Consider the following 13,792-nt stretch of genomic DNA (forward strand, 5'->3'; position numbering starts at 1 on the left):
GTCTGAGGCAAATGTAAAACGTTTGCGCATTTGAAAGAGATGAAACTGGTCTAAATCACAATTCTTGTGTATCCCATGTATGATTATTGTAGGACCCAGCTTTATCTCACTAGACGTTGTGCACATTATTGGATGTGGGTTTAGGGACTGCTTCAAACTGGGTTTTAGTGTAAGGTGTGGGCAGACACTATTAATGTGTCCAGGGCATCCCCCTGCCCCTCACCCCCACAACTCTAAGAGCCCATGTTTACTGTGGCTAAACATTTTGCCCATCTTGAATTTGCCCCAACACATTGCATTTTGAGCCTGCTTGCAGTAAGGCAAACAAGTAGTACTGAAACAATAGGGAGGCCAGGGCCTGGGAACATTTACTCTATTGGTCAGGGAGGGTCTAGGATTGTCTTAGGGTGTCCACCACACACATGTTGGTGACTTTCTACCAAGCTGGACCTTCACTCAGTCTTCCTAATAACATTGCTGGACTTGTGAAAGGATACCAGGCAGATTGAAACTGCTGATCTTGGCATCTGTGACCTGTGAGAGAGACCCAAGGAGGTTGAACCCCCTTCCACATGAAATCAAAGGACAAAAAGGTCTTCTAGTATCAGACCGATGACCCCCTGTGTGGCGACAGGAACATAGAAAGAAGTTTAAGAGGGCATTACTGTGAAGAATCCCAGTGGACTAGTGGCAACTGTACTGGGACAGGACTTTGCTGTTGGCCTCTGCTGTCTGACACCCTAAGAATCTCTAAGTGCCTTCCCCTGAGGTCCTGGGGCTTAGAAGTGTATTTGTGTGGTTGTTTAAGCACTTATAAAAATGTTTCCTCCAGAGATTCAGCAGGACCCGCTGGAAAAAGTATCTGACCAGCAGTTCCACAGCATTAGATTGAATTTCAGGTTCATCTCGCAATGAGCTCTCTATACCTCTGAAAAATGACCAAGTCAGTCTGAGTTGAGAATTAGAAAATTTCAATGAGAAACCTAGAAAAGCTCCAGAGCACCAGTGGGACCAACATGCTTCAAGTATCAAACCTTCGGTTCCATGGCAGCAGCTACAGTTTTAGTGGCTTTTTACAAGGAGGGGATTTTTCTTGTCAAAAAGTGACAAAGTCCCATTCTACTTTGGAACTTACCGTAACATTCAATATTTTTCATAAAAAAAGTGACAAAGTACATTTCCTGAAGTGGAAATTAGAAACCTTTTCTAACTTTCTGACTTAGTCTTTCACCAAGACACATCCACCTGGCGTATACAACTAGGGCTCTATTGCAGTCAGCCTAAAATGTACATCTTTGTCTTGGTCTACAGTGACTATTGACTTAGTGCTTTTTTTCTGGGTGCTTTTTCACGTTGATTTATTTTTTAAAATCCTATCTCGGATTTCCCTAATTTGATATTTGTCACCTTGGACTTCTTCTACTCAACTTTTCCTTTTTACTTTAACATTGGTTGGGGAGTATTATTATTATTTGTGTCACTTTTTCAACAGCTTACGGCAGGACAGGACGAGCTTGCATTTGCTAGGATGGAGCACTATCAGCTTCCCCTGTAGTGCTGCATGGGTTGGGAGGCCGCTGGGCTGCGATTCTGCCCGCAGCACATGCCACTAGAGCAATAAAGACAGGCATAGTATATACAAGTCTGGTATTATCATGTTCGGAGTTTACAGATCAGAGAATTCCAGCCTAGAGAGTCTTGGAACTGCAAATGACATAATTCCACCCACAGTTATTGCTCCAGGCAAAACTGTCACTCGTAATAGAGCTCAAGTGCTAAAACCTGCAGGTAGTGAAAACAAGCCCTGATAACTGGTGGTACCAATATACCTCGGATAGGTATTGGAAGCCAATGACCCAAGAAGTGCAACATCAGCTGTGAATTCCACCTTCAATAAATGAATCCTTCAGGAAGACTTCCTTCAATTGGAAAAAAAAGTGTTACGATGAACTGAGAAATAAAAAAATAAAAAAAAGAAGAAAAATAGAAAGGGGAGAGGGGGGGAATGTACGTGCTTCGAATGGATCAAAAGAGCTATTCCACAGACATTCAACCCCTGTGTAGAGGTTGATCGACTGATCTGGGGGAAAGCTTTATGGCTATGCAGGGGATGTGAAATGAGTGACACTTGTGTCTGAACTTCGAATACGTAGCAATCGGCAAAAAGAAGAATTCCTCTCTGCTGTAAACCTCCAAAAATACAGAGTAGGATGGAGATAAACAACTTTCTGTAGATGAAAGTAAATTGCCTATATATTTCAAATAGGTTTTCACTTGTAACTTTGCCAGCTTCAACAACATTGAACCATACAGCAGAACTTGCCATTCATAATGCATGAAATAGAGAGTATCCTCACAAGCAACAAATTCTAATAACAGGAGGGGAGCCAATGGCAGTAGATGAGCAAAGACTGAAGCGCTGAAATGCAAAATGAAATCAATCATTGAAACTAGTATGCGAAAAATGATCAGTGGCTCTACCTGTTCTGTAGAGGCAACACTTGCACTAAGAGCACCAGTCTGCCCTTGCGGTAGTTCCATGTTCAGATCAAGGCTGCAATGAAAATTAGGTTTCTTTAAATATCAACCAGAAAACAGATGTGTTCACATGCAATTCCAGTTCCACATTCTGAGAAGGTATAACAAGCCTTTGAAAACAGAAACAAGTAGGAAATTGTACACCAGAATTGTAGAAGAAATACACAATACACAGCAAGTGTAAAAGGGATGCATGCTTCCGGCCTTCCAAAGGCAATTTAATTCCACTTACCCAGCCTCATCGGCCATTTCGTGCAACAGATTATCCACTTGACTCTAGAAGAAGAAAGCACATTTTATTAATTAAAACATCCTGCAAATATTTAACATAGAAGCTAGAACAAACAATAATTAACTTCTTCTCTTTTATGTAGCAAATTCAACGTTTTCAGAAATAGTTTCAATCAAGTTTACACCATGTGCGAGTGGGAGGGGATCAAGTGGGAAGGGAGTGATAGGAAGGATCTATGTCAAGATCCTATTAAATGATGATGAACGCCATTGTAGGATTCAAGCCTAATACCAAAATCAAAGCTTACATATTTCAAGGCTATTGGCAGTCAATAACTTTTAAATTTATGTTAACAAACATCGACCAGTCAAAGGATAAATTAACAATTAAAACTTAAGAAATACCAGGGAGGTTGGCAAAAATAAATGATTTATTTGCACTCTTGGGTACATCAATGCGAAATAATTCGTTCTTTCGAGGTGTAAAAATGAAACTAGATTGTTCCATTATCATTCCTCTATTCCTAGGTTTTGGGTTATTCCTGTTATGTCCCTTTTACTGAAACTTTATCTAGCATTTAAAAAAAAAATTGTATTACACCATACAGTATTTTAGCACAGTAGGAAACATTTTCGATGTTCTATGGGGATACATTTTTACATAAATCTTGAATTTTCCTATACTGTTGCCCCTCAAACCTCTATTATTGATTTAGATATTATCCAGTGCGCTCTGGTGCTTACTTTTGATCATGCACCACATTCAGTGCCCATGCCCATAGGGCACAGCCTTCAGCCATGCCCTTTGAACAGTACCAATGCAAGTGAAGCTTCCTGGGTACCTCCTCTGGTCATGTCTAGAAGGTTAGTGCACAAAGTATGGCCATTGGCCACAACCTACACCTTCTCCCATACCCCCACGTGTTTATCAAGGGTCAAAGAATTTTTCAATTTGCTTAAAGGAGAAAGTTCTTTTGAACGTAGTTCACCAGTTCAGGAAATCGACAAAGGTTGATCAATACCAGGTCACATTTCTACCTGTTATCAGGTAATAAACTAATGTTCACCTTGCTGTCTGCACTCTACTATCCAGACCCTCCAGGATATCGCGATTTCGCGGTTTGCCGCGAAATCGGCACTTTTGAAAAAAATGCCGCGATTTTTACAAAAATGCCCGCGAAATCGGCATTTTTTGTAGAAATCGCGGCATTTTTCGCTATATCCTGGGGGGTCTGCTTTATGTGGCTATCGCCTGTGAATTGGGCTAGCAGCCAAGATACTCAGCAGCATTGGAGAGGCACAGCGGGGTGGCAACCCTCACACCTCCAGCCCTTGATGACCTGTTAAGAGGTGCTTCGAAGGTGACTGAGAGGAGGAGGGGGGGGGGCAGCCCTGACACCTCCAGCCCTTGCTGACCTGTTAAGAGGCGCTGCGAAGGTGACTGAGAGGGAGGGGCTGCAGGCTCAGGAGCAGCGACATCTATTCACATGCAAACAGCCCTGAATGCATCATGTCTCTGCTATTTGGAGGGGGCTCGCACATTCCATTTCTACCCAGGGCCCCAAACATCCGAGACTCGGCCAGATTACACCCCTGATTACACCGAGGCAGCACGTGGTTCTCTTCACAGAGCGTAATTACTGTCACTAAATTTTAAGCAAACCTCGGTTCTTCAACATGCAGTCTATAATGTAAGAAAATAAAGAAATGGCACAATCGCACCCACACTGATTAACAAAGTATGGTGGACAATCAGTTCAATCAGTTCTCTTAGAGTATCTCCTGTAAGTACTGTACATCACAGTGGGGGATAACATTTTGGACAGAGAGCCTGTCTTCTCGTTGTCTTGTGCAGGAGGGGGCGAGGAGCCCAAGATGATACTAGAATACTGCATGCCCACCCCTGTGCCCACCCTGGTGGATCATGTTCCCTCTCCTGTGATGGCTCCTGCCCTCCCCTCAGTGATGGCTCCTGTCCCCCATGTGGTGGCTCCAGTCCATCCCCCGCCTGTGATGGCTCCTGTCCCCCCATGTTGTGGCTCCAGTCCACCTACACCTGTGATGGCTCTTGTCCCCCCCTGTGGTGGATCCTGTCTCCACCCTGGGTGGCTTCTGTCCCAGTCCTGGAACGGCCCCTGCAGCGAGGGTGAAGTTCTTTATGGGCCTCTTCTCAAAAGAGCTCAGCTCAAGATTAATATGGAAAGGTCGGTGAGTAAGTAAGTGAAGGGATGGGTGAATGGCTGGATGAATTAGTGAAAGGGTGAATGGATGAATGAAAGATTGAATAAATGGATAATGAGAGAGGATGGATGGATGGATTGAAGAGAGGGGACGGATGGAGAGAAAATGTAAATAGCTGGATGTATGGGTGGAAGGGTAGCTGGATGATGGATGAGGGGAAGGATGATGGATGAGGAGAAGGATGGATGGATGGAGGGGAAGGATGGATGGATGAGGAGGGGGTGGATGGATGGTTGATGAGGGGGTGGGTGAAAGGATGGATGATGAGGGGAAGGATGGATGGATGAAGAGGGGGTGGATGGATGGATGATGAGGGGGTGGGTGAAAGGATGGATGGATGGATGATGAGGGAATGGATGGATGATGAGGGGGTGGGTGAAAGGATGGATGGATCGATAAATGATGAGGGGAAGGATGGATGGATGATGAGGGGAAGGATGGATGGATTAAGAGTGGGTGGGTAGAAGGATGGATGGATGATGAGGGAAAAGGATGGATGGATGAGGAGGGAAAAGGATGGATGGGTGATAAGGGGAAGGATGGATGATAAGGGGAAGGATGGATGATGAGGGGAAGGACAGATGGATGGATGGATGATGGGCGGGTGAAAGGATGGAAGGATGGATGGCTAAGTGAAAGGGTCGATGGAGAGAGAAAGGGAGGATGGATGGATGACTAAAATAGTGGATGGGTGTAAGGATTAGTAAGTGAAAGGATGGCTGGATTGGTGAAAGGGTAAATGGCTGAATGGATGAGTGAATGGATGGATGGGATGAGGAGTGGATGGATAAGTGTACAGACGGATAGGGTAAAAGGGTGGATGGATAATGGAGATGAGTGAAAGGATGGATGAGGGGATGGATGAAGGGATGAATGAGTGAAATGATAGATGGAAGGATACATGATGGATAGGTTTGCAAACGGTTGAATATGTTTGGAAATGGCTGGGCTTACTTATATACTATTGCGCGACCTCTGATGTGTTAAAACGTACCTATTGTCCTGAAGTTTTGTCCTGAATTTTGACCTCCTGTCCTGAATTTGTGTCCTGAATTTTGACCCTTTGTCCTGAATTTGTACACTCACCGTCCTGAATTTGCACCAATGCCAGTTGGCCACCCTATTCGCGGGCTTGGAGACGGAGCGCCGTGCAGAGATGTCTGTCCCTCAAGATAAACAGACAGAACCACTCAGCCGAGAGAGCTGAGGCGCACACGAGACGGGGTATCTGCAGAGGCGCGCTGGACAAGGGATGAAGTCAGAGGGTTGAGCTCACCTATTGCAGACCATTTCCCCCTGGGAGTGAGCCATGGGAAAAATCCTAGAGGCGAGAAATTTAACACGGGCGTCAAGTGGCCCCATGTCATGGGTGTCAACTTCAACCAGTCCCCGCTTTTAAATCGGAGACGATTTGCAGGCTGACATTTTGCAACGAAACTACAAGTACCAACATGCAGTTCGCTACTGTTTAACAAGTGACCACTTGGCGGTTTTGACTGCTCTTTCTCTAGTGTTTAGATCTGTCGAACGGGCATCCGGTGGGATATCAGGTCGTGTTCAAAATACACTGTAAAGGGGCGATAGGTATAGCCATCATTAGTGCAGCAGGTACAGTGGCACCAAGCTCTAAGGCTATTGCAAGACACAAACTGACCTGCAATGGTACGCCTCTTCTGGCGCAGGGCTTTGCAACGTGACGCATCTGGGAGATGCGTCACGTTGTAAATACCCCGCACCATGGTGCATCTTTTGCGCCGCCGCTGCGTCACAAAAGTGACGCAACGGCGGCGTAAAAGCAGCGCAAGGGGCTTGTAAATCTGCCCCAAAGTGTCTACATTGTAAAGAAACCAAATATACATAGCTTCATGTTGTTAAATAACTAAAAAAACTAAGATATCTGTGTTTGTTGTAGGAAAAATGGCCACATAAAATGCCACAAAATTGCCGCTAAATTTCCATATTTGTGCCGCTAAATTTCCATTTTTGTGCCGCTAAATTTGCTAATCCATGCCGCTATATCCTGGGGGGTCTGACTATCTCCTGGGATTTAAATATAACTTGTTCTCACACCCACTTAATTTGTTTTAATAAGCTTATGAAAAGAAAGAGTCAAGTCTTGCACCTAGTCATGGACTCTATAGCTTATTGGTGTTGTTTTAAACTTCTCTCAAGTATGCATTTTCAACTGCATGCATTGCTGGCTTGATGTGCTGCATTTACGGTGTTGTTTAGTCTTAGTAGTGTTTTACAAATTGTGTGGTCTTGTCAGCAGGTTTTTCACCATTTCTATTTTAGGGCGAACCTGTGTACGTATGAGTGTTGTTTTGCAGGGTGTTCCAGTACGATCTAGAATTGATGCTACATGTCACGCAGTCATATTAATGTTGAAGATGGTGCTCAGGTGAGAAAGAATGTTGGTATGTTAGAGATTGGGGTTGACGAGAGAACTGATAGAAGCCAGGAGCTGCAGTTTTGACGCCAGTTAACTGGAGGATTCTTCTAGCGCTCTCCCCGTTGACTCTCTCAGGCTTATCCTGAGACAAGCCACAGGGTTCTGAGAAAAAAAGTGTTAAAGGGAGTTACACCCTAGTTCATTATGAGCTTTGGAGGCTGAGAGTTGGATGATCAGGCAAAGAGCACCTTGATGAACTGTCAGGATACCTTATTTTGCAGCAGTGATGTAACATAGATCGTCTTTTCCCTCTTTTACCTGACAGCTATAATAGGTCACATATGATTAATAGAAAGTGAACAATAAGTGTGAAGTGTGGCAGATTGTTGAGTACAATGAGTACAATGATAAAACTTCAGAAGTAGTAATGCTTTAATAGAGAAATGTAACAAGTTCAGTCAACTATGGCCTGCGGGCCACATGCGGCCCACTAAAACATTTTATATAGCCTGCAGAACGCGGAGGAATTACTGAATAGTTTTATTATGCGAGTCACCCTTCCTGGAGAGAGACTACAACATGGTCGCCCAGTAATGAATACAGAAAATCTGTACCACTGGCTTTCGTCCCTTAGGTGGATCCAGGGGTGATGCCTTACCTGCTCATATTTTACCAATACGGCAAAGCGCCTGCCTCAATATGACCACACTGCGGAATTGGCCAGCAGCAGACAATGAGACGACGGGCAGCAGTTTTGCTTTTCTTGCCAAATCTCATGTGCACTGGAGGAGGGGATGACCAGAAGCTGGAGTGGAGTGCCAGGATCTCTCCCACTGTTGCAGTTTAATGGTAAGTGTTAATGTTGTCAAATGCAGTCAGTTAACTTGACTGGACAGAGAGTAGTTCAAACTACAGAGCGCTGGCCGAAGGGCAAGGCCGCACTATTAATGCTTTGCAGGGGTCGACTAAGGGCAATTAAATAAGATCAGCAGTATGCATCTGCACCTGGCGCCGAGTTGGGGGCTGCTGCTGTGAAAAGCACTCTCTGCAGAGTTCCGTAGTGTGCCCAAATGTTTTCAGGCAACAATAAAAATGTCCAGGGAAGACTGAGATAACGGTTGTGGTTAATGTTTCTACTGGAGAGAGATCAGAGTTTTAGTGTCAGTTTTGACTCACAATAAACTAGCACTGACAGGTTCATTAAATGCCTGCTGCAGAATGTTTACAATGCAGCTGCAACTGCATTTTATGCGGATAGCGCAGTGGGTTACTGCTTTTGTCACAGAGATCCTTTTGATAAGTGCAGTTCTTTAGTTGCAATTTTCTAATACCACAGCGACTTATACATTTTCATCAAAGTGCATAGCTGCATGTAAACTGCCTAGTATAGGTTGGAATGCTATGTTATCCCTAGTCCTTTATTATCCCAATGTTACTAGAAAGGGTTTGTTTGGGTAGAGAAGAATTCCTATTCGCAAAGCCAACAATAACCACTGTGGTTGGTATAAATTCCACTAGTTGTGCTTCTCCGGTCAAACACTCTTAATAAATGGCTTACTAGTATGTAGGACATGATTTCTACTCCTTATAATTCTCTTTGTGCTATGTACCATTTCCTAGACTGATTTCCACATGTATGAGTCATTGTCTCTGCATAATGTGTGTGAAGTAAAGTGCTCGGACACCCTACACTGGTATAAGTAGCGCTATAAAACAAATGAAATGGATGCGAGAAAGGCCCTGTGGAGAGATGAGGGGCACTGGTGGAGTATGGTAGTGAGGGAATCTGTGGAGAAGGTGGTCATTGTAACACCGGGCACCACCAGTGCTAATGCCAGCTCTGAAAGAGTGTGTCAGAGATTTCTGTCGAGCTGTGTGAGATTGATAGCATACTAATGCGGTAGAACTGTATAGACAGAGGACAGGAGTTGGATTTCTAACTTCTAAGTTGTGATAAGAAAACAAGTTACTTACCTGTAACTTTAGTTCTCCAGTATTGGAAGCTTTCGTAGATTCACATGCCTGAATCATTCCCCATCGTCGAGAGTCTCCGGTATATAAAAAAGCAATGCTTAGTAGTATAGCAAACTGAAAAGAGGCCTAGGCCCATTTCCCTTTTGCAACCCATAGCCTTTGTTATGTAAAAAAGGCCCAAACTTTTCCCTGAACCAATCAGAGCTCCTCACCCTCTAGAACACTCCTGAGAGAACCTTCTGACCCTCAGATTTTCGCGCACTTGTGCATAAAGAACACTTGTGGTGCTAAATCCAAGGTGAGCCTCTCAGGGGAGGAGGGTGGGTGCATGTGAATCTATGAAAGCTTCAAAACTGGAGAACTAAAGTTACAGGTAAGTAACTTGTTTACTTACTCCATTATTGGAACTTTCATAGATTCACATGCCTGAATCAGAATAGCGAGCAGTGAGATTACAAAGCACATTTCTCTGATACATTTCATAATCATGTAATACAACTTGAAAAACAAGCATAACATATAAAATGTGACTTTGTAAAACAAAAGAAATTACGGATGGAGGGATGGAAAGAAGGCTCACAGTTACTGGATGATATTCCGCAGTACCGCCTCTCCCACTGCCGCATCCGACTCTGCGGCTGCCTCCAAGCAGTAGTGCCTGGTGAAGGTGTGCGTAGATGCCCAGGTCGCTACTCTGCAGATATCCTGGATTGGCACTACTCCAAACAGTGCAGTGGATGTGGCCAGCGCCCTCGTGGAATGAGCACGAAACCGTGCATTTAAATGTTTTCCAGCAGCTTGATTACAGTAGACAATTGCACTGGAAATCCATCTGGCAATTCCCCTTTTTGATAAAGGGAAACCTTTCCTGGGTGCGCTAAAAGCGACGAAGAGCTGAGAAGATTTGCGAAAGCTCTTAGTTTCTTTCAAGTAGAACTTCATACAGCTTTGAACGTCTAGTGAGTGTGACACTCTTTCCGCCGCTGTTGACGGATGAGGAAAGAAACTTTTTAACACTATTCAGATGAAAATCAGTTGGCACCTTAGGAATTAATTTTGGATTAGTCCTAAGAATCATTCTATCTTCCTGAAACTGTAAGAAAGGCTCCTGAATAGTGAGCGCTTGCAGTTCACCTACTCTTCTCGCTGAAGTTAGTGCAATGAGAAGAGACACTTTCCAGGACAAGAACTTAAGGTCCGCTCTGTGTATCGGCTCAAACAGTGGTTTCATCAATTGTGACAGTACTATATTGAGATTACATAGTGGTGGTGGGGGCTTTACTGGAGGAAAGACCCTGAATAATCCCTTCATAAACTGTTTGATGATCCCGGATGACCATAAGGACAGGCCCGATGAAGACCTCCTGTAGCGGGATAAAGCAGCCTAATGCACCTTGATGGAAGCGTGTGCCAATCCTGACTTTGCCAACAGCAGAATGTAAGGTATAATCTGATGAGGTGCAGCAGTACGAGGGTGAGTGTTATGCCTCTTACACCACAGACAAAACCTCTTCCATTCCATCCTGTAGGTTTTATGGGTACTGTCTGCTCTAGCTTTGGACAGGATACTCCTACATTCATGTGAGATGTTTAGATGACTAAACTCACAGTGCTCAGGAGAAAGGCTGCTAATCGCAAGGATTTCGGGTCCGGATGGAGCACATGACCTCTGGACATTGTCAGAAGCGATGGAATTGGTCGCAGCCGAACTGGACGGTCCTCTGACAGCAGCAGGAGTTCCGTGAACCAGTGTTGTCTGGGCCACCACGGAGCTATCAGGATCAGCCTGCACGGCTCTTTCTTGATCTTCACCAGTACGCGGGGGATAAGAGGAATTAGAGGAAAACCATAGGCAAAGACGCTGGACCATGCCTTGGAAAACGCATTCTCCCAGGATCCCTTCTGGGGAAGCCAGTTTGCGAAGCACCTGCATTTCCTCTTCTCTCTTGTGGCGAAGAGGTCTACTATTGGTGTTCCCCACCTTTGAAAGATGCTGTCCAGGGTCCCCTGGTCCAGCTCCCATTCGTGGCAGGACGATTTGAGCCTACAGAGAGTATCCGCCTTGACGTTTTGATCTCCCGGGAGGTGTTCCGCTGACAATGATATTCCTCGTCAAAGAGCCCATTCCCATATCTCCAGGTCCTCCTGAGATAGTAAGAGATCTTGTTCCCCCCTGCTTGTTTAAATAGTGCATCGCCGTAGTGTTGTCTGTTCTTACCAATACCGGCGAACTTCGTATTCGCGGTTGGAAGGCTTGCAATGCTAAGTGGATCGCCCTGAGTTCCAGCAGATTTATGTATAATTGGCTGCTCGTGTATCTTCCAACGACCGCTGACCTGAAGGTCCAGAGGGAAAGCTCCCCATCCTTCTAGGGACGCATCTGTCGTCACCACTAATGGAGCCGCTCTTGAAAGAAAAGTCAGACCCTGAGATACATTTTCTTTCTGCGTCCACCATACCGCTGCCTGCACCATTACTGGTGTCGAAGGATCCCTCCGCCTGACGCCACTGAAGATCGATCTGTTCCTGCCATGGGCGCATCCTTAATCTGCAATGAGGTACAAGGGGAATGCAAGATGACATCCTGCCCAGCAAGTATTTGTACCTTCGGACTGAAAGAGACTTTCTTTTTACAAAGTCTTGGAAGAGGGACACAAATCCTCAGTTGCCTCACCTCGAAAAGATCAACGACCGCAACACCACCACCCTCTTGGACAACCTCGCCAACCTCGGACTTAAACAACTAGTCACCTCCCCCACCCACATCGCAGGTAACACACTCGACCCCATCTTCACCTCCAGCAATCATGTCTCCTTCAGCCATACTACAGATCTCCTCTGGACTGACCACAACTGCGTCCACTTCACCTACAACAAACCAAAACCCACTAACCACCTCCAACCAACTCTGCAAAGAAACTGGAACAAGATCACCACCGACCAGATCTCCTCATCGCTCCTTCTAAACACCCCAGCCCACTCTTCCAACCCAGACCAAGCCGCCGCCAACTTCACCCTATGGTTATCCAACACCGCCGACACCTTAGCACCACTGAAAAAAAGTCAAAGCAAACCTGGCAACAAGAAGGCCTCATGGTTCAACGATGATCTTAAGAAGTCCAAGAAACTCTGCCGATCCCTTGAAAAGGCCTGGAAAAAAGACCCAACCACCAGTACCAAGGACGCCTTCAAAAACGCCACCCGCACTCACCACCAACTGATCCGAAAGTCCAAGAAAACAGCATTCAAGGATCGACTTGACAACAACGCCCACAACAGCAAGGAACTTTTCAACATCGTCAAGGAATTTTCCAACCCCTCGGCCAACTCCAACGACATCACCCCCTCTCAAGCCCTCTGCGACTCCCTAGCCTCATTCTTCCACAACAAAATTGCAGACATCCACAACAGCTTCGACAACCAACCCGGAGACCAACCCACCCAACCATTTGCTGAACACTCTCCCCCCGTGAACACCCTCAACGACTGGAACCCAATCTCTACTGAGGACACAATGCGCCTGATGAACTCCTTCCACTCAGGCTCCCCCACTGACCCATGTCCTCATCACATCTTCAACAAAGCAGACTCCGTCATAGCACCGCACCTCCGAGACGTCATCAACTGCTCCTTCAACTCCGCCACCTTCCCGGAAAGCTGGAAACACGCTGAACTCACCGCCCTTCTGAAAAAACCCACAGCGGACCCCACCGAACTCAAAAATTACCGACCCATCTCGCTCCTTCCATTCCCGGCGAAAGTCATCGAGAAAGCCGTCAACAACCAGCTCGCCGCTTTCCTCGAAGCCAACAAATCCCTCGACTCCTCACAATCTGGCTTCCGAGCAAAACACAGCACTGAGACCGCCCTCATCGCAGCAACAGACGACATTCGAACTCTATTGGACAATGGAGACACAGTCGCCCTCATCCTCCTCGACCTCTCGGCAGCATTCGACACAGTTTGTCACAGCACCCTGTTACAACGCCTCAATAACATCGGAATACAAGGAAAAGCACTTGAATGGATCACCTCATTCCTCACCGGAAGAACCCAGAGAGTCCGCCTCCCACCATTCAAGTCCGAGGCCACTGAAGTCATCTGTGGCGTACCTCAAGGATCCTCACTCAGCCCCACCCTCTTCAACGTTTACATGAGCCCACTCGCGGCCATCGCCTGCCAACACAACCTCAACATCATCTCTTACGCGGATGACACTCAACTAATCCTTTCTCTCACCAATGACCCCAGCACCGCCAAAACTAACCTACACGAAGGAATGAAAGAAGTTGCCGAATGGATGAAACAAAGCCGTCTGAAACTGAACTCGGACAAAACAGAAGTCCTCATCTTAGGTACATCCCCCTCTGCATGGGACGACTCCTGGTGGCCGGAAGCCCTTGGAAAAGCACCCAT

At 45.8% G+C, this 13,792-nt stretch overlaps 1 protein-coding gene across 1 annotated transcript in view; it reads right to left on the reverse strand.

Moving 5' to 3' along the window:
• The window catches only part of CHMP1B (charged multivesicular body protein 1B), a 165,297-nt gene that overhangs the window by 60,002 nt on the left and 91,503 nt on the right, over window positions 1–13,792 (reverse strand). The window contains exons 6-7 of the mRNA XM_086918753.1: window positions 2,771–2,814; window positions 2,482–2,554 (exon numbers count right to left, since the gene is read on the reverse strand). Coding sequence (XP_086774879.1) covers window positions 2,482–2,554; window positions 2,771–2,814 — 117 coding nt within the window. The remainder of the gene's footprint in view (window positions 1–2,481; window positions 2,555–2,770; window positions 2,815–13,792) is intronic.

This window comes from Lissotriton vulgaris, chromosome 4_1 (genome assembly GCF_964263255.1).
Source record: "Lissotriton vulgaris chromosome 4_1, aLisVul1.2, whole genome shotgun sequence".
NCBI classification, from domain to species: domain Eukaryota; kingdom Metazoa; phylum Chordata; class Amphibia; order Caudata; family Salamandridae; genus Lissotriton; species Lissotriton vulgaris.